Here is a 25,320-nt window from a genome sequence, read left to right on the forward strand (position 1 = left end):
AAGTGTACGAATGTGGTAGGATCTCATTCAACTTCCCTACATCATTCACGGTTATCTATTTTCCTCTGCTGTGCAATCTATTCAGATGAAATGTAATCGCCTAGAGTTAGAAATATTTACATATTTTAATCAAACTAGTAATGTGTACCGTTAGCGCCACTACTTTCACTCCGCCCTAACCTCTTACAATCTGCATTAGGTTTTGAAGTCTAATCCCTAATGTAAATGAGAATGAACAGGGACGCAGCAAAGATCCCCGATCACTTCACCCACATCATTTCCCCGAAGCGAGTATCCACTGCTTCCACCTTTAATCTCCCCATTGTAAACAGTGTCAAAAGCGTTTGAAAGTGATTAACAGTAAAGTGTTCATCCAAGGAGCTCAGAATGCTCACGGGCGCTGCAGGAATGAGGCGCTCGGCTGAGGTCAGAAACCGCGGCCCAGGCCCTTCCTTCAAGATCCCATGCAGCCCTGATCCAAACATCCTCTGGAAGCAGCTCTTGGAAGGTTAACACGAACTGATCACCTGACCCTCCAGAAACATTTCTTCAAACTCAACCTGCGACTCCTGTCGGCACTTTTATAAATTCAAAGGGCGAGACCCGGAACAGAATCCGCCCAGACTATCGGCACCGAGGCCCAGATTTCGGGAACCCAAAAGGCGACGGACAAAAGTGCAACCTCATTGGACGAGACCACTTCCGGCGGGTTTTTCAGATTTACAGAAAAAGGCGTATTAAAAACTGGAGGCCAAAGCAATGTACAAGAATCACAGTGAGTGCGAACTAGTATTGAAATGTACAAACTTTGTCTTATGGTAGATAAGCCAGGTAATCGCATCCGGAGTAGCGGTGTGTATTGCTGTGACTTCTTGATATTTATGAATCTGGCAATCGTCGTTTCCTGGTCTGTTCTGGGTGACCATCATCGCCCACTGAAGAGTTTTTTTTTTAATTTTCCAGCTCTACCTCACCATTTAGATGAGCATTTGAAACGCCATAGCATACAAGGCTAAGAGCCAAGTGCTGGAAAATGGGACTAGAATAGTTAGGTGCCCGATGGCTGGCACAGACACGATGGGCTGAAGGGCCTGTTTTTGTGCTGTATGACACTATGACTACCACCTCGCTCGACTCCTCCACTGTCTCTAAACTCTGATTGATTGTCTAACATCCAGTACTGGATGTGCAGACATTTCCCCCTGTTAAATGTTGGGAAGACTGAAGTCATTGTCTTCGGCCTCCTGTTCCCTAGCCACCAACCACATCCCTTTTCCTGACAATTGTCTTGAGACTCAACCAGATTGTTCACAACCTTGTTGTCATATTTGACCCTGAGCTGAACTTCAGACCACATATCTGCACATTTACTAAGATCCTATTTCCACCTCCATAATACTGCCCAACTCTGCCCCTGTTTCAGCTTACCTGTTACTGAAACCCTCATCCATGCCTTTATTACCGTTAGACTTGACTATTCCAATGTACTCCTGGACACCTTCAACGTTCTACCCTCCATAAACTAGAGGACATCCAAATCTCTGCTACCCATGTGTGCACTGACCTATACTAGCTCCTGGTTAAGCAATGCCTCAATTTTTAACATTCTCAGCCGTGTTTTCAAATTCCTCCATTGCCTCGCCCTTCCCTATCCCTGTAATCTCCTCCAGCCTCACAGCATTCCAAGGGACTTGTGCTCCTCTAATTTTGGCCTCTTGAGCATCCTAGATTTTAATTGGTTTACTGGTTGCTGTGCCTTCAACTGCCTCAACCCTACGGTCTGGAAATCCCTCCCTAAGCCTCTCCGTCTCTTTACCTCACTTTCTTCCTTTTAAGACGCTCCCTAACCTGCCCTAATATATTTCTATGTGGCTCAGTGTCATATTTTGTTTTGTAATCCTCTTGTGAAAACCCTGGGATGTTTTTCATTAAAAGCACTATATGAATACAAATTGTTTCACTTGTGCATCAAGTATCTGCATCTGGTATGACTGTGCCGATGCAGTTTTGGGTTGCCCATGAGCTTCGCGGACGATCAAAGCCAGGGATCTTGTGTGTTTGGTCTTTGAGGAGGTGCTTATTTGTGTCTTCCTTGTGAATTTTGTTATGAAAGTGCTTCCATTTTTAAATTTTTTTTTGAGGACTCCTGTTTTAGAATTGTGGAGATGGATCCATTGGAGGACTGAAGTGATTCCATAAATGCTGGACTTTTTAAAAGGGTCACTGGAAGGACTCTGTTTAAAAACAAAATTTACTGGATGTCACATGTTTTCAGCTAAGTAAACAACAGGTGCCTTCTGACTATAGGAGTTTACAAGAGAAGTGACATGTCAAGATTTATGGTGCTCAAGAGTGGGTTTCATTTTTGAATATTGTTTTGAGTCAGTTGGGTTTGTAGTCTGCTGAAAGAAATACCCAGCTCATCTTTTCTCCACTTTCTGAGAAACCCTGCAAAAAAAATCCAGTGTGTGATAGCTGTGATGCTTGATGCCGTATTTCTCCTGAGAAGCATTTGGAAAGCTTCCTCTCGACATCTCCTGAATGAACTGCTTCTGAAAAGATCCCAATGACCTGTCTCAGACGCCAGATCATATGCCATCTGGCACATAACATATCTTATCCTTTTTCTTCAAGAATTAGCAAGTACTTTGGCCAAAGCATCTTTATTTTTCCTTTAACCATGGTGTGTGTTTATGTGTGATGGGTATTTGGAAGTGTTACGGAAGTTCTGTTTTTTTGTGTTAAAACTTGGGAATCTATATTTTTAAAAACTATGGACATTGAAACACCTGGTGATAGCTGAACTTGATGGATCCTTTTTTTTTTAAAAAGGAAGGTCAACAAGAGGTTCCTGGTTTTGACCAGTAAACAAATTCTGGAAACTAGGTTATTTCAAGTAAACAGCACAGGGGGTTGACTTAAGAGCTATTCTTTGTTGTGATAAGAGAAAATTTATGACTAGCATGAGACCTGCTTGGAAAAGTAGTTCCATTTTCAGCTGTTAAAAGCCAGTGGGTTTGGACTAAAGCAGGCAAATTTTGAGATGGACCTGCCACGAGTTCAGAAGAAAGCTATTGCCTCTCTTTGAAGAATCCCTGCTATTGAAAAGCAAAGGCCTGTATGAAGTGGTACTCTTGCCTCCTGCATTTTTAAGAAACCCCGAATATTTGCAAAAACCTTGCATCTCCAAATGAACTTTGCATCGAATGTGTGTGAGAACTGACACCTCTGTTGCTGCACACCTTCTGTACGACCTATGTGAAGGCTTCTGCAGTTAAACTTCTTTGCCTGCCCCAAACAGACTGTTCATCAACCTCGCCTGGAAAAACCCCTAGTGGCAGCCAACTATTTGACTTTGGGACACCTCGCCAAACCAAAGGACTTCCTTCCAGATGATTGCAGTCTAAAATTTTTTTTTTAATTCCTTCTATTCCTTTGTAACAGCTGTAAACAAAAATCCCTTTTTATCCAATTAACTGTTTTTTGGATGTATGTGTGCATGAGTGAAGGCTAGGATAAAAATACATGGCTTAAATATTTCAATCTGTGTATATACATTTACCTCATTATTGGTTAAGACTTGGTTTATAATCAGATAATTTTGTTGTTTATTAAAGAAACCTGGTTGGTGTGCTTTATTCTGAGGACAAATAGAGTATCTAATTGGCTGTTTCGGTAAGTGGGAAAATGTATTGTTATGTTGTGACCTGTAGAGAAGTGGGACTGAATTAACAATGCACTCCTCCTGCCTTCTTTGTAACAGAAGGGAATGTATATATTTACAGTCATATTTCAAACTGTGTGTTAAAGCTTTGCATCTTTATTGACTAAGTCTTGTTTTATAATAAATGAATACTTTTGTTGTTTATTAAAGAAACCTCGTTGGTGGATTTAATTCTGACTCTAAAATAGATAGAGTAACTGGGTACACATTTAAATATATGTTGTGACCTGTGGCAAAAGTGGAATTCGAGAAAGACTGTGCACTCCTCCCAACTTGGTTGTAACAATTTTATTCCGCTTTCAAAATTTCTTCAAGGTTGATGTTGAAGCTTCAGCCTATCGGTCCGAAAGGTCTTCAGGAACATTGCTGAGGTTCTGGTGGATGTGGAGAGGTTCATTTTCCTTGAGTTGCTGGACTTCTCAAAGGGTTTAGCATCACGGCAAATGGATGGGCAAGCAATGTGTGGCACCTTGAGTAGCCAGGGTTTTGGAGTCAACTTGAGGATTTCAGTGATACACCATTGTAGTTGGGCACAAATAAATTGACTGTGGCTACTTCTAGTCCCTACTGGTGCACAGTACTCAGTTACAGATTGTACTGGGCCTGGTGTCTGAAGCACTGATGCTGATGATCCTCAGCTGGCACTTACCAGTTTCTGGAGCAGATTGACCCTTGACTTTGCCTTAGATGCTCCCATCTTCAGGTGGTTATGGAAGGTTAGTATATGGTCCAGCTTCACTCTGTGATAGATTTGAATGGGGTCATATCACGCAATATTGGCAGAGAAGATCATTTTCGGGTTCACTTAGTGTTATTGTTATCAACATGGAATGCAATGCCTGTTGTTTTGTGGACGTTTGGCTGAGCTTCCATTTCCAGAAATATTCCTCCAATGTTTTCAGGTCGCCGTTCAAGGTGGACTGTGTTGTTGAAGATGGCTGCTTGCACTCCCAGGCAAGGTCATTTCACACTATAGGGAGGATGTGATTGCACTGGAGAGGGTGCAGAGGAGATTCACCAGGATGTCTGGGCTGGAGCATTTTCGCTCTGAAGAGAGACTGGATAGGCTAGGGTTGTTTTCCTTAGAGCAGAGAAGGCTGAGGGGGGACCTGATTGAGTTATACAAAATTATGAGGGGCATAGATGGGAAGAAACTTTTTTCTTTGGTGGAGGTGTCAATAACTTTGGGTGGGGGGGGGGGGGACATAGATTTAAGGTAAGGGGCAGGAGGTTTAGAGGGGATTTGAGAAAATATTTTTTTCACCCAGAGGGTGGTTAGAATCTGGAACACACTGCCTGAAAGGGTGGTAGAGGCAGGAACCCTCAACATTTTAAGAAGTATTTCAATGAGCACTTGAAATGCCATAGCATACAAGGCTACGGACCAAATGCTGGAAATTGGGTTTAGAATAGATAGGTGCTTGATGGCCAGCACGGACGCAATGGGCCGAAAGGCCTGTTTGTGCTGTATAACTCTATGACACTATGTTGCTGGTGCAGACTTTGAAGAGAGCCGGTACTTGAACTGTGTCTTGTGGCAATCTGCTTTGAGGAACTAGGATGAGCTGACTTTGTCATCCAACTGAATACGTAGCTGCTTGTTGCTCAGCACCTTCGCTATCTATCCATTCTCCACTGAGTACCAACTGGTATCTAAAAGTATAAATTTATAATGGAAAATAGTTGACTTAGAAGATGTAAGAGAGCCTGACAGCAGGAAATATGAATTTACAGGCAGCAAGTGCTTGCAGAACTTCAAGGGGCAATCCGTGTGGAATCAGCTAAATCAGCGCAAAAGATCGGAATTTTAAATATAAGTGAGGAGTGCCAAAAAAAAACACCTATGCTGATGTTTTCCACAATCTTTTATGCTGTTTCATGATTCAATTCAGCTGTATCAAACAATGCCCATTAAACTAACCGCTCATTCAGTTCAAAATTGTGAGTTTGTGCTGGCTCAGAATAGCTCTTCAAGTTGCACTTTTTTTTAGATGCACAAACATCTGCAGGTTTTGAAAGCTTTTTCATATCAAAAATATTTAATTTACTAAGAAACTGACTAGTGTACACTAATTAAACTAATAAATGATTCAGCAAAGCTTTTTTTTTAAGTCATCTTCAGTGATTTTTAAATAGGGTTACTCGCAGGTGGAGGACTAGGCACTTATTAAAATGCATATTTTTGGTACTGAACATATTTTCAGCTGTTTATTAAAACTGCACCAGGTTACCACTGTTAAATACATCATGAAAGGATATTTAATCAAAAAAAGAAGCAATTGCACTAGTAAATGAACATTTCACATTGCGATTATGCAAATGATTTTTAGCAGAAACTTGAAATGTAACCTAACCACAAATTCAAGTGCATTGTGGACACAATTTCTCAATTGCACCGAAAAGGAAAACTCTACCCTCTGATTTTTAACAAAGTGCAAAGGTATAATATCTTTATTGCGTAGATAGATGTGGAACCAAATCATAGCCCTTTGGTGTAGTAGACCAAGAATCTCTGATAGTGATACCTCACATCATTAAATTCTTCATCTCTGCTGTGTTCTCCTATAATGAGAGCTGGAGTAAATGGGCCTATATTCTCTGGCATTTAGAAGAATGAGAGGCAATATCGTTGAAATATACAAGATTCTGAAAGGGCTGGGTAGCATAGATGTTTAAATATTGTTTCCGCTGGTCAGGGTATCTAAAACATGGGGGCACATTCTTAGGACAAAGGGATGATCATTTAGGACTGAAATGAGGAGAAATGACTTCAAACAGATGTGAATCTTTGGAATTCTCTAACCAAAAAGGTAGTGGATGCTCCTTCGTTGAATACATTTAAGCCTTGGATTGACAGATTTTTGTTCTCTCGGGGAATCAAAGGATATGGCGAGAGGGCAGGAAAGTGGAGTTGAAACCTAAGATCAGCCATGATTATACTGAATGGCAGAGCAGGCTCAATGGGCCATATGGTCTACTCCTGCTCCTATTTCTTGTGTTCTTGTGTTATTGTGGAGAGGCAACATGGATTGAAATTGCTTAACCACAATTGAAAGAAGAGCTATTGTCAGGCTATTTCCATATCTCTCGAGTTGGCTTGGTCACAATGGCATTTGTGGAAGGCTAACCTGTCATCTCCAACAATTAAAACCTGAAGGAATGAAACTCCACATTTGTAATAGTTAATTTTCAGTGCTGGGAGGTTGATTGGCAGTAATTAACACATGTCGCATCATTTCAAGTCTAATTGCTCTTTTAATGACAATTTAATTTTCTGGTCAGTTTAGTTCATATTTACTACATAAGTACAGGAATTTCAATGGTGAGGCAGACAGAGGATGCCTTTTACATGAATCTAATGGCAGAGGGACACATCTGGGTCAGCAACTTTTGGATTTCAGCATTTAACTTGCATCTAACCTTGCCTGAAGTTGCTGTAGTATTTATGCGTAAGTAACAGCAAGTGCCATTCACCTCAGTTATTTTTGACAGCAAATTATGGGACAATACTTGTTCAGGTGTCAGCTTGGTTCAGTCAGTCAGTCAGTTCAAGATTTGAGTTTATGGTCTATGATGAAACTTCTGTGCATTACTACTGGAGTGTTGCATTATTTGAGATGAGACATTCATCCAAGGTACCATTCACCTATTACAGTGGACATAAAAGATCCCATGACATATGGCCCGAATTTTGCATTTCAACAACGTTGAAATGATGACATTCTCCACTACCCTTGAAGAAAGCTGCGCACAAAGATCTAGCGATCTCTGTGATATGGATTTCCCCTTTCCTGCAGTAGTTTGAATCTGGCGCCAAATCAAGGGGATCTCCATCGACTTTGATGTCATCAAGCAGATTAAGCAGCCAATCACTTTGAAGTATTCTCAGAGATCAAAACCGGGAAGGAAAATGCACTGATTATCCTTTACAGTTCATTAAAGTTTACAGAGTGAAATAAATGATTGGGACATATACATAGGATCAAGTTAAAAGCTGAATTATCATGTTTTTTTAAAATTCAAATATGGATATTTTTTAATTATTATGGAGAATTTTGACAATTCACAAATATAAAATTAGTTTTCCAAGCGGTATCTCAACAATAATTATGAACTTAGTATGCATAAAAAGCACAGTTACTCCTCATTCAACAAGGTGTAACTTTTTCAAGGCTTTTTACAGCAAGACTAATAGCATAAAAGAGCAAGTTCTCATCAGTTCAGTGATTTCTAATTGATTACAGTGCGGGGGACTTCAACGGTGCACCCTGTGAAGAGTCGTGGAATCACTGATAGTAACTTCTAAATTTCCAAGTTTAACTGCGCATGTGTAGACTCCAGAAGTTACTGGCAATTTTAGAGTAATGGCAGTGAACGCCGACAGTTCCGCAAAATCCAAGCCAGAGTTTCAAGACCACTGAAAAGCATTTAATTGGTCATTTATCTCATTGCTGTTTGTGGAATTTTGTAGTATGCAAATTGGCTGCCTCATTTGCCTACAAAACAGTGACTGCACTTCTGAAATATTTTGTTGACTGAAGTGCTTTGAGGCTTGCTATGTAAGGTACTTGTAAATGAAACACTGTTTTGCCTGAACTTTGTTCCTTGATGCCATAAATATAAATGCATTTTCTTTGCAACATAATGTACTGTTTAGAGAAAGCTGTTTTGTCTTCAAATGGATAGCAGCTACAGTAATTATGTAGTGGCTCCTTCTGCAATTTTCAACTAATTTTGCAGGAAAATAGCATTGGTGATCTGCGGTTTCTAGCTGAAATCCATGGCCAAGGCTTTGTAGCCTGAACAGTTTTGTACTGAAGTTAAATCCAGATATCAGTCTATCATCAATTGAGTCACTATAAACATTGTTATCCATTCCGTATTTGAACATTTTTACTGAAGAACTTCAGTTATATTGGCTAATTCTAATGCACTCACGTTATTAACTATATATTCTTGTGTTGCATTCTTGTTCCTAGGGAACCACATGATTGGGAAGAGATCCTTTGTTATTGCCTCAATATTGTCTCTTCATGATGCTTGTTTTCTATATCCAGCTTGTCACAAATGTGGATCCCGGTTACTTTTTAATCTCAGCAGGTATGAGGTTAACACGACAAAGGTATTCATCTGTAAACAATATTACAGTACATCACAGAATTTCATGTTTTGTTCTATAATTCTCTATTTTTCTATTTTTAAACCTCTGCCCATGCATTTTAAAATATATCTTTAGATTTCTCTGACACCTAACAGTATTTAGAAGCTATGAGGTTTGACACAATGTATTTTATGGGCCTCTGTTATGCTTGGCTTAGAGTGGCATTTGAAAATATTGAAAGGATGACCTTCGTGACACTGGGGATGTTCTTCCCTGTGAGAAATTCCCAATTTGGCAATCAGATTGAGATTAGAAGTTTACTGTATGAGAAATCCTAGGATTAAGCCCCTGTTTATCATTTGTGACAAAGCAAACTGACACATGAACACATGGCATAATTGTTTCTTTGCATATTGCGTAGCATCCTGGACAATCCATAATGATCTGGGTTATAACTTTTAACTCAAACTGTCCCAATAAGTCACAAGAAACAGTTTAGAATATAAATTATATCCTATGAGTTCAAGCCTCCATCAATGACTAGCACACAATATAGGCTGGCATTTCAGTGTAGTATTGAGGGAATGCTATTTGTTATAGATAGCATCTTTCAGATGTGACATTACACCAGGATAAATGCCTGTTCAGGTGCATATAAAAGATCTTATGGAATTATTCTAAAAAGCCCAGAGATCTATTTTGGTGTCTGAACCAACACTCTATTCTCAATCAACACAACTTAAAAACAACAAATTGCACTTAGATCGCACCTTTAATGTAGTAAAACACTCTCCGATGCTTCATAGGAGCATTATCAGACAAAAGAAATAAAAGCTTGCATTTATATAGCACCTTTCACAACCAGTGGACTTCCCAAAGTGTTTTACAGCCTATGAAGTAATTTTTTGAAGTGTAGTCACTGTTGTAATGTAAGAAAATTGGACACAGCTACACAAAGGAGATATTAGGACATGTGACCAAAAGCTTAGCCAAAGAGGTAGGATTTAAGGAGCCTCTTAAAGGAGGAGAGAGAGGTAGAGGCGGAAAGGTTTAGGGAAGGAATTCAGAACTTGGGGCCTGGATGACTGAAGGCACAGCCACCAATGAAGGACAAAGGAAATTGGGGATGCACAAGAGGCTAGAATTGGAGGGCATTACAAAGATAAGGCTAGGGAGGAATTTGAACACATGGATGAGTATTTTAAATTCAAGGCATTGCTGGACCAGGGGCCAATATAGGTCAATGATCACAGAGGTGATGGATGAAAGGAACTCGGTGTGAGTTTCAATACGGGCAAAAGGGTTTTGGATGAACTTGAGTTTACGGAGAGTGGAGGAGGAAAAGCCAGCCAAGGGAGCATTGGAATAATTGAATCTGGAGGTAGCAAAAGCATGGATAGTGTTATGACCTCAGTAGAGACCATTAACTTTAAAACAATAGATTGGTCTGGAGAGTTCATATCTTAAGAATTACGTGACAAGATTTCACATTTTAAGACTTTTACAATAACAACTAAACTAAAAATCAACATTAACTAAACAGTACTTGAGTGGCAACTAATACACTAAATTACAGAGAAAAGTATTTCCCATTAACCTAATAACACACTCAAAAACCCACACCACATTTCTACGTTACACAGTGTTCTCTTCGAAAAGTATCCATGCAGTTAAAAGTTCCAAACTCTTCCCAGTTGCAATGGGTTGTATCTCCAGTCCTTCTCAATGCCAGCATCTTCTTCGCTCACTTCTTCCAAGCATATTCAACTAGACTTCCATTAATAAGGCAATCTCTAGTGACCTTATTGGTCTTTTCTCCCCTGCAAACCTCAAGCCTCTGAACCGGGTTCAAATCTTAGCAACCTTTTGCTCTGGTGATCTGAGAGCAGCTATTTTCCCAGCATAATCCCACTGGCGCCTCTCGCTTTTTAGGCTGCTACTCTGCTTTTCTTCCTTTCAGCCTCCAGACCTAGGAAAACCTGTTGATTTTATCCAGATCCAAAAGTCAATGGTCGTTTGCCTTTAACAATTCTCAGAGACTATAAGTTTAACCATAGCAAAACCACCTAGCCCTTTCTTTTGTTTCCAGGTGTTAAAAATTGCAACTCAAATTTGCATTTTAGAGCTCTCGGCTCCCTGTTTACTATCTGAAAGTCTGGAAGAGCGAAACCCATTGTCCTTTAGGTGTCACAACCTTGCACCCTGCTTTCAAAAGGGTCTTTGACCTGGATCCTTTTTTTCATGGTAGCCAAGACCCCTGGCTTATCTCTAGGCAGAATTGGTGTGAAGTCACATGTCTCCTCCAAATGTCCATTTTACACTGCATTAAAGATCGCAGTTTTTGAAACATAACCATACTACAAAGTTCAGCGTACATAGCAATCGGGATTGCAGCAGCAGATGGGCTGAGGCTGGGACAAAGACAGATGGTATGGAGGTGATGGATATGGGTTGGAAATTCAGCTCAGGGTCAAATAGGAGTTTAGCAGTATAAGGCTAGTGTAACAGGCTCTTTAAATAGTTTAACTGGCTATTCATCTGATCCAGCTGTGTTTATCCACATAAGTGATGACATCAAATACAAAAAGTGACATGCACTGTGGGATTCCTGAGGATGGGATAAGGTGATTTATAAATGCAATTGCTATCATATTTCTTCAATCTTTGTGACATTTTGTTTTGAATTTAGCAGTTAAAGTTAATTATATATTGAGCTCTATTGATAAGTCTGTAAGATACTTTTCAAGGTCCTGTTTTCAAGTTGCACTATTTACTGTAACATTACTGGTTGTCTCAATACCTCATGTATACTAAGTACATCAACATTTCATTTATTTACTAGTCGATGTCCTGTGGCATTGCAAAATAAAAGTCAAAAGTCATTATTTTGTATATGGCCATGATATTTAAACAAATACAACATGTACCTGTCTAATACATTCTGATAAATGTTATATGAGTGGGAAAGTTGCCAAGTCTGTCTGTTGGGTAAATATTGAAGTGGCAACGGATGAGCGAATGAGAATCAAAGGCTAGAGGATTATTTCTGTACTAAGTACTGACCCCATCATCACTTAAAATTAACATTTTTGTACAATATTTCTAACACTGTGGGTCTCAACTGATGGGGGAGGTGGGGGGGGTGGGGGGGTGGTGCTACTATTCCTTACTATTCAGTTGCTCTACGTCTGCCCCCATGCCAGCCTAAAGTATTGGCTTCAAATGAAGTCAATGGAGCTGTCCTAAAGTAGGAGTTCATCGAACACAATTGAAGAAAATACAAAACAATAAATTGCACACACATGAGGATGTCTTATAATGGGTAGGAGATATTGTGATTTTTTTTTTAATTAGAGAGATGAGGAATACCACGTACAGAAAGTATTCTCCCACAATGGTGCTATTGTGCTTCCCGTGATTTCATCTTTTGCTGTGTGGTGTAACCTTCGAATTTCTGCACTTTAAAAATTTGTTTAGGCTAAAATGTTCAAAGAAAAATATTTCCAGTAATTAGAATATGCTACAATATCTTTGAAATATGAAATTAATCTTGGATATAACAATAGCATACAATAACCTTTTGTGGAGTTCTCCAATGTTTTGTATTAGTATCTCCATATCTCATATTTAGCTGAACTGTTTGAATTTTATTTCTGTGCCTATAGAAGCTTCCAAGTGAATTGTAAATAAGCACATTGACAGTGGCTTCCGTTTGGCAATTTGTAACATACTAGATTTAGCTTTTAATAGTGAAAGTGATTATTTTATGGTCTTTGGCAATCGTGGGTGAGTGTGTATGCATGCATTCAATTCTCCCAAGTCTCGTGATGTGTACTGCACTTTTCTGATTGCTGCTTGAAGCAACGCAAATGCGTATCTCATGAAAACCGAATTATAGTGATCGTCCGTTTCCCAATTAATTTTTTTCTGTAGGTTCCAGTGCCCAAAACATGACACTGTTTCTACAGCACAGAATATGAATTACAGATACAGACTTTCTGTAAAAGTTGCTGGAAAAAATGACACATTTAATATTACTGTCTTCGGAAGCTGTCTCAACCCTTATTTTGGAGCAGCAGCAGGATTTCTACACAGGTAAAAGTAAAAGAAAATTAAGATGTTTTGGTAATATCATCGATTATTAAGACCGTCAACCCTGCTTATAAAACCTAAAGGTTCACTTATTATTGTCAAAGAATAATCTATTATTAAAGTATAATAATTAGACCCCTTTAACAATTAATTTAAGAAAAAACAAAACTTAAAGTATTTTGAATGCTGAAAGAAATGTGACCTATCTCTTCCATCCCTTTCCCTGGGGTCGAGTGGGGGAGAAATAACACAATTAATTTTAAAGTATGTGCTACATTCGTAACCAAGAAACTGGCTGACCCCTAATACACAAATATATCATTTAGATTCTATTGTTAAACCTAAATAACAATAGAAAAGTCTTAACAGTATCCATGGTTGAAACTAGAGTGGCAAATATCAACTTGCAATTTTTTATTGAAAATTGTGAAGTTAGTCATTCGGAACATGTATTTGATCAGGTAGCTTATTTAAATACAGTGTTTCACTAATATGGTACCTTGTTGCCAGTTAATGAAGTGAAAATCTATTTAACGACATAAAGCCAAGTGCAATACTAATATTTAGCAAATAGACTAAGCAGTTTCAGAATGTTGTAATTTTTTGAATTTGATAGTCATGTATCACTCTAGCCCCACAAAAAAGTGTTTTTATTTTATATATGCTGTCTCTTTCAGTCTGCAATTGTGTTTCCCAGGCTCACCAACACTTTAGATTTAAATAACTTATTTAGTAGGGAGTAAGTAACAGCTAACAGTGCTGTTAGGAAGGGAGTTCCAGGATTTTGACCTAGTGACAGTGAAGGAACGGCGATATAGTTCCAAGTCAGGATGGTGTGTGGCTTGGAGGGGAACTTGCAGATGGTGGTGCCCTTCTAGGTGGTCCTGGGTTTGGAAGTTGCTGTCGAAGTAGCCTTGGTGCAGTGCATCTTGTAGATGGTGTACACTGCTGCCACTGTGCATCGGTGGTGGAGGGAGTGAATGTTTGTTTGTGGATGGGGTGCCAATCAAGCGGGTTGCTTTGTCCTGGATGGTGTCGAGCTTCTTGAGTGTTGTTGGAGCTGCACCCATCATGGCAAGTGGAGATTATTCCATCGCACTCCTCACATGTGCCTTGTAGATGGTGGACAGGCTTTGAGGAGTCAGGAGGTGAGTTACTCGCCGCAGGCTTCCTAGCCTCTGACCTGCACTTGTAGCCATGGTATTTATATGGCTACTCCAGTTCAGCTTCTTGTCAATGGTAACCCCCAGGATGTTGATGGTGGCGGATTCAGCAATGGTAATGCCATTGAATGTCACGGGGAGATGGTTAAATTCTCGTTTGAGATAGTGATTGCTGCATTTCTACACAGACTGCTTCAGTATCTGAGGAGTCACGAACGGTGCTGAACATTGTACAATCATCAGCCAACATCCTCACTTCTGACCTTATGATTGAAGGAAGGTCATTGACGAAGCCGCTGAAGATGGTTGGGCCTAGGACACTACCCTGAGGAACTCCTGCAGTGATGTCCTGGAGCTGAGATGATTAACTTCCAACAACCGCAACCATCTTCCTTTGCGCTAGGTATGACTCCAACCAGCGAAGAGTTTTCCCCCGATTCCCATTGACTCCAGTTTTGCTCGGGCTCCTTGATGCCATACTTGGTCAAATGCTGCCTTGATGTCAAGGGCAGTCACACTCACCACACCTCTCGAGTTCAGCTCTTTTGTCCATGTTTGAGCCAAGGCTGTAATGAGGTCAGGGGCTGAGTGGCCCTGGCAGAACCCAAACTGAGCATCACTGAGCAGGTTATTGCTAAGCATGTGCTGCTTGATTGCACTGTCGACGACACTTTCCATCACTTTACCGATGATCGAGAGTAGACTGATGGGGCGGTAATTGGTCGGGATGGATTTGTCCTGCTTTTTGTGTACAGGACATACCTGGGCAATTTTCCACATTCCCGGGTAGATGCCAGTGTTGTAGCTGTACTGGAACATCTTGGCTAGGGGCGCGGCAAGTTCTGGAGCACAGGTCTTTGTGTAATCTGCAGATTGAGCTACCATACATTCAGTCCCTTCGTCCATGTCATTATTGTAGATTGTAAATAGTTGAAGCCCCAGCATTGATCCCCCTGAGGCATTCCACTAGTCACATCCTGCCAACTAGAAAATTTATCCCTGATCTCTGCTTCCTGTTAGCACCTGGCACCTTTTATCAAATGCCTTTTGGAAGTTCAAGTACACCACATACAGGTTACCCTTTATCCACGTTGGTTGTTACTTCCTGAAAGAACTCTAATAAATTAATCAAACAAGATTTCCCTTTCACAAAACCATGTTGACCCTGCCTGATCACATTATGATTTTCTAAATGTCCTGCTATAATCTCCTTAATGGATCCTAGCATTTTGCCTTGAAGGATGTTAGGCTAACTGGCCAATAGTTTCCTGCTTTCTGTCTCCCTCGTTTCTTGAATAAAGGTGTTACATTAGCTATTTTCCAATCTGTTGGGACCTTTCCAGAATCTAGGGAATTTTGGAAGATCACAACTTGTACATCTATGCTTTCTGCAGCCACTTCTTTTCAGACCCTAGAAAGCAGGCCATCAGGTCCTGGGGACTTGTCAGCCTTTCGCTCTCATAGTTTTCCCAGTATCTTTTCTCTGGTGATTGTGATTGTTTTAAGTTCTTCTCTCCCTTTTTAGCTATTTATAAATAATATCTTTGGGATGGTTCTTGTGCCTTCTGCAGTGAAGACCGACACAAAATACCTGTTCACTGCTTCAGCCATTTCCTTGTTGCCCACTATTAATTCCCCAGACTTGCTCTCTATAGGACCAGTTCTCAGTTGAGTTACTCTTTTTCCTTTTTTAAATACTTGTAGAAGCTCTTGCTATCTTTGTATATTTCTAGCTAGTTTTCTCTCATACTCTAATTTCTCCCTTTTTTCAGTCATTCTTTGCTGTTTTTTAAAATCTGTCCAGTCTTCCGATCTACCACTAAACTTTGCAGTGATATGTGTTGTGTTTCCTGGAACGCGTCTAACTTCATGTTGTGCTGATGTGCATATTTAGTTGTTTTGACATTGGTGGCACTCTATTCTAGCAAAAGCCCTCACCCTGATTTTCTGCATGCAGCTCTGATGCCACTAACCAGGTTATAGTCATCATCTATTCTCTTTCCTCTTAATCATGCAGCATATTCCTTTCCAAATAGATACTGCGAAGATTTGAAGAAGGAGTTGCAAGAGCCAGAGAGAGAGAAAGTTCAAGATTTGCTGGTTCAGGCTGTGGAACACTGCTTTATTGGGAAAAGCTTTATCTTTGGAGTGAAGGTAATTTCTGCAGAAGGTTTTCCTGCAGGAATGGGCTTCTTTTCTAAAAATGAAGAGCCATGTATTGCATTTTCCTACCTCCGGTCACAAAACAAATTATTTCAGCCAATAAATTGATAGTTATGTTTAATGCAAGTAATCACTATTATTAATGTGTATTTAGCTCAAACTTTATTGCTTAGACAAACATTTATTGCTAAAATCTGTGAACCAGTTTTGCACTAATTAGTCATTTTAGTACGTAAATACGCACTATTCATGTATTCGGACACCATAAAATGACACAAACTTCCCAGTAAACTGGATTGTACATCTTGTAGAATAATAAGGAATGCAATTTTTAGGGAGTTGGTTAAATTTGTGTAATGAACAAAAGACTAAGACCAAGAATTGCATGTTTTCTTGTAGACTTTACCAAAAAAGCTTTATAATATTGGAGATCTGTGCAATTGGTCTCTGTCCCAAATACATCAATGACTGTGTCTGATTGTGGGAATGCAGATTAGTATTTTTCCCAGTTCCAGATGACAATGCTAAAGCTTCAAAACAATTTTTTAAAAATCCAGCATCAGCCAGAACTTGCAGGTTCTGCCTTCACTTCACTGTTTTATGATCATCAACATTGTTGTTGCTTCTCAAGACAAAAAAAATCCCTGTAAAGTGATGGAAATTCACATACAAACATACAAAAATATCAGGTAGGAAAATACCAGCTGCTGTATCTAGCCTATCCCGTAGAGTTGTGATGTCATATGGATCATGTCAAGAGACTCCTTGCTCCCTAGATGCCATGTAACCTCCTTAGAGAGGCCAAAAAACAGACCAAAAAACCATCTGGAAAATTCCTCTCTCATTCCCACAGGTGATTGAAACTAGGCCCGGAGACCACACTAACCGTGACTTATATTACTTGGTACTTCCCTTGTGTGTGAAGCCATCTTAGCCCCAGCCAGAAACCAGTCCAGCAGTCTTGTAGGCATACAGTGAATCGGCACTCAATTTACATAAATGTTGAGCAATTGAGATAAACACTACAAAGTAATTTTGGTTAGAATGAAGATAGCAGGCCTTCTGTTTGTATGGTGAGTCACCTATACGTAGGTGGAATTTGCAGGTCCAAATTCTTTGCAGTCAGTCAATGTTACATTGATGGCTTTTGAAAGGGATATGAATGTGAGCAGTGGCAGCACTTAAACAGGTTTTGTTCTGGAATAAATTTTTGTAGTTACAAATTACATTTGAAGTATTTGGAGGGAACCTGTTTAATATAAATGTCAATTTTGCAACATTCTGTAAACTTCAGGGGCAATTTAATGTCTGATAATCAATAATGCAGGTTTATATAATTAGATTTTATATTTGTTGTCAAGCCTTAAACTTGCACCATTTGAGAATTGTTTCCTTTGTTCACAGGCATCTGAATCTCAACCTGGCATACTGTCATTTTCTCCAACTCCCTTACAAACTAACATCAGCAAGAGTAAACATAAAAAACACCTGGTAGCCTGCCAGATTACAGTGCCAAACACTGCAGTGTATGGATGTACTGTGATCAATTACTACAAGCAGCTCTTGGATTCAGACAGTCTCCTAGATTTGTCTCACAGCTCACCGCTATCTGATGGACCTTTAATTATTGTTGAGCAATCCAGTAGCATGATCAACAACTTCACAAGCTGCTTGTCTCGTAACACTCAAAACTACACACCGTTAGATGATGCGAACCGATTATCCAACCCTTGGCAACAGGATTTTGCACTTGCTTTATCCTCTGTTGATTGTATTACAGTTGAAGAGTTTTCAATACCAGAAACCAGCAGAATTGATTCAAAGTGCAACATAAAATCCCCTTACCATGTAGAGGAAGCAAGCCAGAATAGGAAGTGTAATAAAAGTACCTTGTCAGCTTTTGCTATGTCAGCTTCTCAAAATAGCAGTGATATCAATAGCTGTAGTACAAATGCAATGTTGAGTCTCCCATCTAGTTTGGAAGTACAAAGGCTATTTAATGATGACTGTACAAGTCGATATTCTAGTACTAGCTTTGACTTACTGGAAGACTGCCTCAAGTCAAGCTTCAATACGCAAAGATGTTGCATGCAAAAGCCCAGGGACTGTTTGTCTAATGGCAAAGACAATAATGAGTTCCAGTCTGCTGATAAATCTTATATTCTACTAGAGGACAGCATGGATTACAATGACTCTACATTATGGAATGACTTGCTGTTTTCAGAAAGTCTAGGTGAATTTATAGCAAAGGTGGAAGCAAATCAGCAGAGATGTGATGAGAAAATTGCATCGCTCACAAGCGCAAATGCTGTTGATGGTTTCATACATTCCTGCAGTTTGAAAAAACTGGAAACCGATAACCTTCAGAATGGAACTCAAGGGCAGAATTCAAGATTCAGAGAAGTGTGTACAGATTCTAGCAAGTGTAATTTAACAGGGCCCAGAAAAACTGGAAATAAAAACTTCAATTGCAATGATACTAACAATCCAAAGGATGTCTTTGGGCTCGTGCTTGTGGATGGTTTCGCAAGTGATGATGTCACAATAAAGGAGATTCCTCTAGCAACAGCATCACCCTTATGGTCTGTTGATGGCTCTATTCCCAGTGATGTGCACACTCCCAGTCGGGAAGCAATTATGCAGATTTGCGGTACCTTTGTGAAACCTATAAGTGCAGGTAATTGCAGCACCCAACATGTTCAGACAAGTGAACCAAAGGTGCACAACCTTCAGGAGGAGCAGATGGGTGAATATTCAAGTTGTCTGTCTGAATGTAAAGCTACTGAAGTTAACAAATCCACAGACCTCTCTTACACTACAAATGAATCTTATTTACACAATAATATTGCTTTTCAAACACTATTGCCATCTGCCAAACAGCTTCTAAAAATCAAGAAAAAATTTGACAATGAGTTCCAAGATCAAATGTGCATTAAAGGACACAACATAGATAAATGTGTCATTGAACATGTGAGTAGCTCTCAACTGTCTTCTGCTTTTAACCTCTATAAAAACAGCTCATTCCAAAATTTGTGTACCAATCCTACTGAGCAAGAATACGATGTTTCTGGAGATCTCTTCAATGATACAGGAGGTAATAAAGAAACAAACCTACGCATTTTATCTAAACCAAAATCTATATCAAAATCATTCTATAAGAATAACTGTAAGCTCAATGAGCAGTGGTGCAATATTTCCCTGTGTTGTTTAAATGGAGCTGCTGATGCTGTGGAAAATCAAAACCATAATAGATCTCCAGAGAATGAGTCACAGAACTTGTCTGAACATGACTTTTCAGACTCTCAGGACTTTGTTCCATTTTCTCAGTCAACACCTGTTTCAAGAATTCAATGTTTAAAATCTTTCAGGGGGAGAGAAACTAAAGCTCTTAAAATGCCACCCTGTGTTAGGACAAGTCTCAGACCAGCTGCTTTTAGACAAAGGCACATTGGTTTATTTAAAAATGGTCAACTTGAGCAGCAATCGTTTCAAATCCAAGAAGCAATTCAGCAGCATTCTGGGAACAACCAAACCTCCCTTTTGTTAAATTCCTCTTTGTTAAACAACAGTTCAATTAGCAAATCTTATGAGAGTGATTCTGATGAATGGATTCCACCTTCAACAACTAAAGCTCAAATAATGTCATCTCATTTATCTTGTGCCTTTAATATAAACAAATCACGAGGTGTTAAGCTATTTACACATGTGTCATATGCCAATGCTGCTATGGAAACTGATGAGTCAAAGGCTACAACAGAGGGCAACAAAGAGAATGACAGTAGCAAACAGTGCAGGGGGAACCGAGACATGAAAAGGCCACCTGCAGGAAAGCATACCAAACCATCATTACAGCAAAAAGTATTCAACTCAACAAAGATTCTTCCGAACAAAACAGAAAAACTTGGGTCACTTGTCTCTAGTGAAATTCAGATTGGAAAAGGTTTAGAAGTGAATGACTGCACCCCAGCTGCTTTTCATTCACTTTATGTAAAGAGTGAGGTACCAAGTTGTTGCTCACCAGAGCTATTTACAGCAAGTACAGAGCTTTTTGAAGATGAATGCCAGTCACTTGGAAAAAGTTTCTGACCAGCGCTTAAATTAAAGAGGAGTACAACATCTTTCTTTTCAATAAGGGAGAAAATTAGCTATTGCTTAAGGCACTTGTACTTTGTGTAATACAGATAGAGGAGGTGAATTTCTATGCTTGTTCTTCTGATTATCCTCCATAACTGCAGTGGAAGAACTGCAAAAGACTTGGTGCATCTGAGCAGGATTCTCCCTGCAGAAATTCGGTTCTTGGTGCCCCTTTTGATCGGTCTGTTAATTCTTTATATTGAAAGAAAATCTGAACTATCCAGACCTGCAGCTAGTACAGTATTAAAGGAATTTTTCACAAACCCTTAGAAAAGATGCCTCTCGTTTAATGGTGTTTCTTGATTACCTTCAAAACTGTTTGAAATTTATTGGTTCTAGAGGAAATGTTATTTTTTTTCAGATCTTGACAGCTGGGGATTGGGCCAGTGATCAGCAAATAACATTTAAAAACAACACCAACTTCCATTTATGTAACACCTTTAACATTATAAAATGTCCCAAGGTACGCTACAGGAGCATTCTCAAATAGAATTTGGCACCGAGCCATGTAACAAGATATTAGGGCAGATGACCAAAAGCTTCGTCAAAGAGGTGGGGTTTGAGAAGTACCTTAAAGGAGGAAAGAGAGGTACAGAGGTTCAAGGAAGGAATGCCAGAGCATGGAATGTTGTCAGTGGTGGCCAGATTAAAATTGGGGATGCACAAGAATTGGAGGAACACTGATATTTTGGAGGCTTGATGGGCTGGAGGAGATTACAGGGTTAGGGAGGGGCAAGACCATGGAGGTATTTGAAAACAAGAAACAGAATTTTGAAATTGGGGCATTAAAATTTATCTTAAATGTACAGTGTTATGCATGTGACCAGTTTAATACTAAACATCAATGCAAAAGAAAGGTACAATCGTTTTAGTACATCGATCTATAAAGGTGCATGACCGCTGCTATGGAATTATAGCTAAAGTAAATAGGGTGTAGTTATAGCACAATTCACTATAAAGCAAATACCTTTTTGTCTTTGTATAATACCTTAGTTTGGTCTCAGAATGTATTCAATTTTGTCTCCTCACATGGGGAGTGATATTGAAGCTTTGGAAAGGGTGCAGAGGAGGGCCACAAGATTAAGTCCCAGCTTCGAGCATCTTCGTTAAGCTGATAGGCTCAAATAGCTGTTAAGTGGCAAGAAACATTTGTGCCAGGCAATGGGCATTTCCCACAAGGTGGCAGCAGAAACATATGGAGTATCATTCCAGTTAAAGAATATAAAAGTTTAAAAACTGGCATGTGGTATTAAGTCAGTATAATGCCATGGAATTGGTGTTTTTTTAGCTTAATAACTGGCACAACTGACACCGTTCCATTTTACCACACTCAAAGGTGCAATGGTTAATGCACCTGGCTTGTAAATAGTGGATCCTGGGTTCAAATTGCAGTGGTGCTTGTAGCTAATGCTTGGATAATGATTTGGATAAGCACCTGAAGAGAAAAACAAACGCAGAGCTATGCGGCAAAGGCTGGGGACTGGAACTAGCTGAGTTGCTCTTGGAGGGTGTCGGCATAGACATGATGGGCTGAATGGCCACCTTCAATACTGTAACCATTCTATGATGAGTCACAGCTACTACTAGTTGATGAAATAAAGATGTAGTGATGTTAAGTTCTTCTGGCAAATTTACCTCTCTGTGAAATTTTTATGATCGGGTGATGCCACTTGCAAGAGTATTACTCCAATAGGTGCTTCTCCCTCCCACAAATTACTTTATTGCACTTAATTTCCCTGCTTGGTGCTTTAAGATTTTAAAATACAAATAAATACTGCATTTCAAAACCAATGGCAGTAAGGATGCTACCTGGAAAAACCTGCTCCTCCACACTGGCCAAATTTTAAATTCCATAAGTTTTAGAATACTCATGGACAAAGACGAGAGTGGTCCTAAAGGAAGAGTGCTAAATTGGGGGAAGGCCAACTATACCAAAATTCGGCAGGAGCTGGGGAATGTAGATTGGGAGCAGCTGTTTGAAGGTAAATCCACATTTGATATGTGGGAGGCTTTTAAAGAGAGGTTGATTAGCGTGCAGGAGAGACATGTTCCTGTGAAAATGAGGGGTAGAAATGGCAAGATTAGGGAACCACGGATGACAGGTGAAATTGTGAGACTAGCTAAGAGGAAAAAGGAAGCATACATAAGGTCTCGGCGGCTGAAGAAAGACGAAGCTTTGAAAGAATATCGGGATTGTAGGCGCAATCTGAAACGAGGAATTAAGAGGGCTAAAAGGGGTCATGAAATATCTTTAGCAAACAGGGTTAAGGAAAATCCCAAAGCCTTTTATTCATATATAAGGAGCAAGAGGGTAACTAGAGAAAGGATTGGCCCACTCAAGGACAAAGGAGGAAAGTTATGCGTGGAGTCAGAGAAAATGGGTGAGATTCTAAACGAGTACTTTGCATCGGTATTCACCGAGGAGAGAGACATGACGGATGTTGAGGTTAGGGACATATGTTTGATTACTCGAGGTCAAGTCGGCATAAGGAGGGAGGAAGTGTTGGGTATTCTAAAAGGCATTAAGGTGGACAAGTCCCCAGGTCCGGATGGGATCTATCCCAGGTTACTGAGGGAAGCGAGAGAGGAAATAGCTGGGGCCTTAACAGATATCTTTGCAGCATCCTTAAACACGGGTGAGGTCCCGGAGGACTGGAGAATTGCTAATGTCCCCTTGTTTAAGAAGGGTAGCAGGGATAATCCAGGTAACTATAGACCGGTGAGCCTGACGTCAGTGGTAGGGAAGTTGCTGGAGAAGATACTGAGGGATAGGATCTATTCCCATTTGGAAGAAAATGGGCTTATCAGTGATAGGCAACATGGTTTTGTGCAGGGAAGGTCATGTCTTACCAACTTAATAGAATTCTTTGAGGAAGTGACAAAGTTGATTGATGAGGGAAGGGCTGTAGATGTCATATACATGGACTTCAGTAAGGCGTTTGATAAGGTTCCCCATGGTAGGCTGATGGAGAAAGTGAAGTCGCATGGGATCCAGGGTGTACTAGCTAGCTGGATAAAGAACTGGCTGGGCAACAGGAGACAGAGAGTAGCAGTGGAAGGGAGTTTCTCAAAATGGAGACGTGTGACCAGTGGTGTTCCACAGGGATCCGTGCTGGGACCACTGTTGTTTGTGATATACATAAATGAATTGGAGGAAAGTATAGGTGGTCTGATTAGCAAGTTTGCAGACGACACTAAGATTGGTGGAGTAGCAGATAGTGAAGGGGACTGTCAGAGAATACAGCAGAATATAGATAGATTGGAGAGTTGGGCAGAGAAATGGCAGATGGAGCTCAATCAGGGCAAATGCAAGGTGATGCATTTTGGAAGATCCAATTCAAGAGTGAACTATACAGTAAATGGAAAAGCCCTGGGGAAAATTGATGTACAGAGAGATTTGGGTGTTCAGGTCCATTGTTCCCTGAAGGTGGCAACGCAGGTCAATAGAGTGGTCAAGAAGGCATACGGCATGCTTTCCTTCATCGGACGGGTTATTGAGTACAAGAGTTGGCAGGTCATGTTACAGTTGTATGAGACTTTGGTTCAGCCACATTTGGAATACTGCGTGCAGTTCTGGTCGCCACATTACCAAAAGGATGTGGATGCTTTGGAGAGGGTGCAGAGGAGGTTCACCAGGATGTTGCCTGGTATGGAGGGCACCAGCTATGAAGAGAGGTTGAGTAGATTAGGATTATTTTCATTAGAAAGGCGGAGGTTGAGGGGGGACCTGATTGAGGTGTACAAAATCATGAGAGATATAGACAGGGTGGATAGCAAGAAGCTTTTTCCCCAGAGTGGGGGATTCAAATACTAGGGGTCACGAGTTCAAAGTGAGAGGGGAAAAGTTTAGGGGGGATATGCGTGGAAATTTCTTTACGCAGAGGGTGGTGGGTGCCTGGAACGCGTTGCCAGCGGAGGTGGTAGATGCGAGCATGATAGCGTCTTTTAAGATGTATCTAGACAGATACATGAATGGGCAGGAAGCAAAGAGATACAGACCCTTAGAAAATAGGCGACATGTTTAGATAGAGTATCTGGATCGGCGCAGGCTTGGAGGGCCGAAGGGCCTGTTCCTGTGCTGTAATTTTCTTTGTTCTTTGTTCTATACCCTTTCAACTACTAACAGACAAATTCGACCTCACCCAGTATAATGTGCCCCAATTCATCCAAATGAAGCTCGGAGACCTGCACAACACAAGCCCCTGCCCCATCTTGCAACATACTTCAGACTACCTCCCAAGAGAAGAAAAGTAAGAAACTGCAGGAAGTTAACAGCAGACTGTCACCATGCGTTCCCAACAACTGTACTTAACTTAGTTTCACCCTCAAACAGGGAACTGTAGCCAGAATGTGAACAACTGTGCTGACGATCCCCATAACATTGCCGGCTCTGCCCCTGCCTCAGCTCATCTGCTGCTGAAACCATCACCCAAGCCTTTGTTACCTCAAGACTTCATTCCAATGCTTTTTCAGTCAGCCTCTCACCTTGGATACTGTGTAAACTTGAGCTCATCCAAAACTCTGCTACCTGTATCCTAAGTCACGTGGAGTCCTGTTACCCAATCACCCCTGTGCTCACTGACCTACATTGCTCCTGGTTTGGCAATGCCTTGGTTTTAAAATTCTTATTCTTCTTTTCAGATCCCTCTCAGGCCTCACCCTCCCCATCCCTCTAACATCCTCCATTCCTACAACCCTCCAATATCTCTGCAGTCCTCCAATTCTGGCCTCTTGCACCTCCCCTGTTTTCACCGCTCTGTGATTGGTGGCTATACCTCCAGCTGCCTAGACTGTAAGCTCTGAAATTCCCTTCTTGAACCTCTCCACCTCTTTCCATATCTTTCCTCCTTTAAGATACTACTTAAAACATACCTCTTTGATCAAGCTTTTCTATTTAACCGGTCCTATACTTCCTTATGTGGATTACATATACAAACATATGA

At 40.3% G+C, this 25,320-nt stretch overlaps 1 protein-coding gene across 4 annotated transcripts; it reads left to right on the top strand.

Moving 5' to 3' along the window:
• The first annotated feature begins 232 nt into the window (after window positions 1–232).
• Window positions 233–20,636, top strand: LOC137370981 (DNA damage-induced apoptosis suppressor protein-like). 4 transcript variants are annotated; one of them, XM_068032881.1, is made up of 6 exons: window positions 233–775; window positions 4,040–4,440; window positions 8,704–8,846; window positions 12,759–12,920; window positions 16,117–16,234; window positions 17,648–20,636. In XM_068032881.1, exons 3-6 carry the CDS (start codon window positions 8,758–8,760, stop codon window positions 20,327–20,329), a joined length of 3,051 nt encoding a protein of 1,016 aa, XP_067888982.1. In that variant the 5' UTR covers window positions 233–775; window positions 4,040–4,440; window positions 8,704–8,757; the 3' UTR covers window positions 20,330–20,636. The 4 variants fall into 4 exon arrangements, with proteins under 4 accessions (XP_067888982.1, XP_067888980.1, XP_067888981.1 ...); XM_068032879.1 differs by having other exon boundaries at window positions 8,704–8,824; XM_068032880.1 differs by lacking the exon at window positions 4,040–4,440.
• The last annotated feature ends 4,684 nt before the right edge of the window (window positions 20,637–25,320 follow it).

This window comes from Heterodontus francisci, chromosome 6 (assembly GCF_036365525.1).
Source record: "Heterodontus francisci isolate sHetFra1 chromosome 6, sHetFra1.hap1, whole genome shotgun sequence".
In the NCBI taxonomy this organism is placed as follows: domain Eukaryota; kingdom Metazoa; phylum Chordata; class Chondrichthyes; order Heterodontiformes; family Heterodontidae; genus Heterodontus; species Heterodontus francisci.

Coding starts and splice junctions, on each gene's coding strand:
- LOC137370981 (XM_068032878.1), top strand. Junction 12,921..16,116: donor GCAGCAGGATTTCTACACAG/GTAAAAGTAAAA, acceptor CTTTCCAAATAG/ATACTGCGAAGATTTGAAGA. Junction 16,235..17,647: donor GCTTTATCTTTGGAGTGAAG/GTAATTTCTGCA, acceptor CTTTGTTCACAG/GCATCTGAATCTCAACCTGG.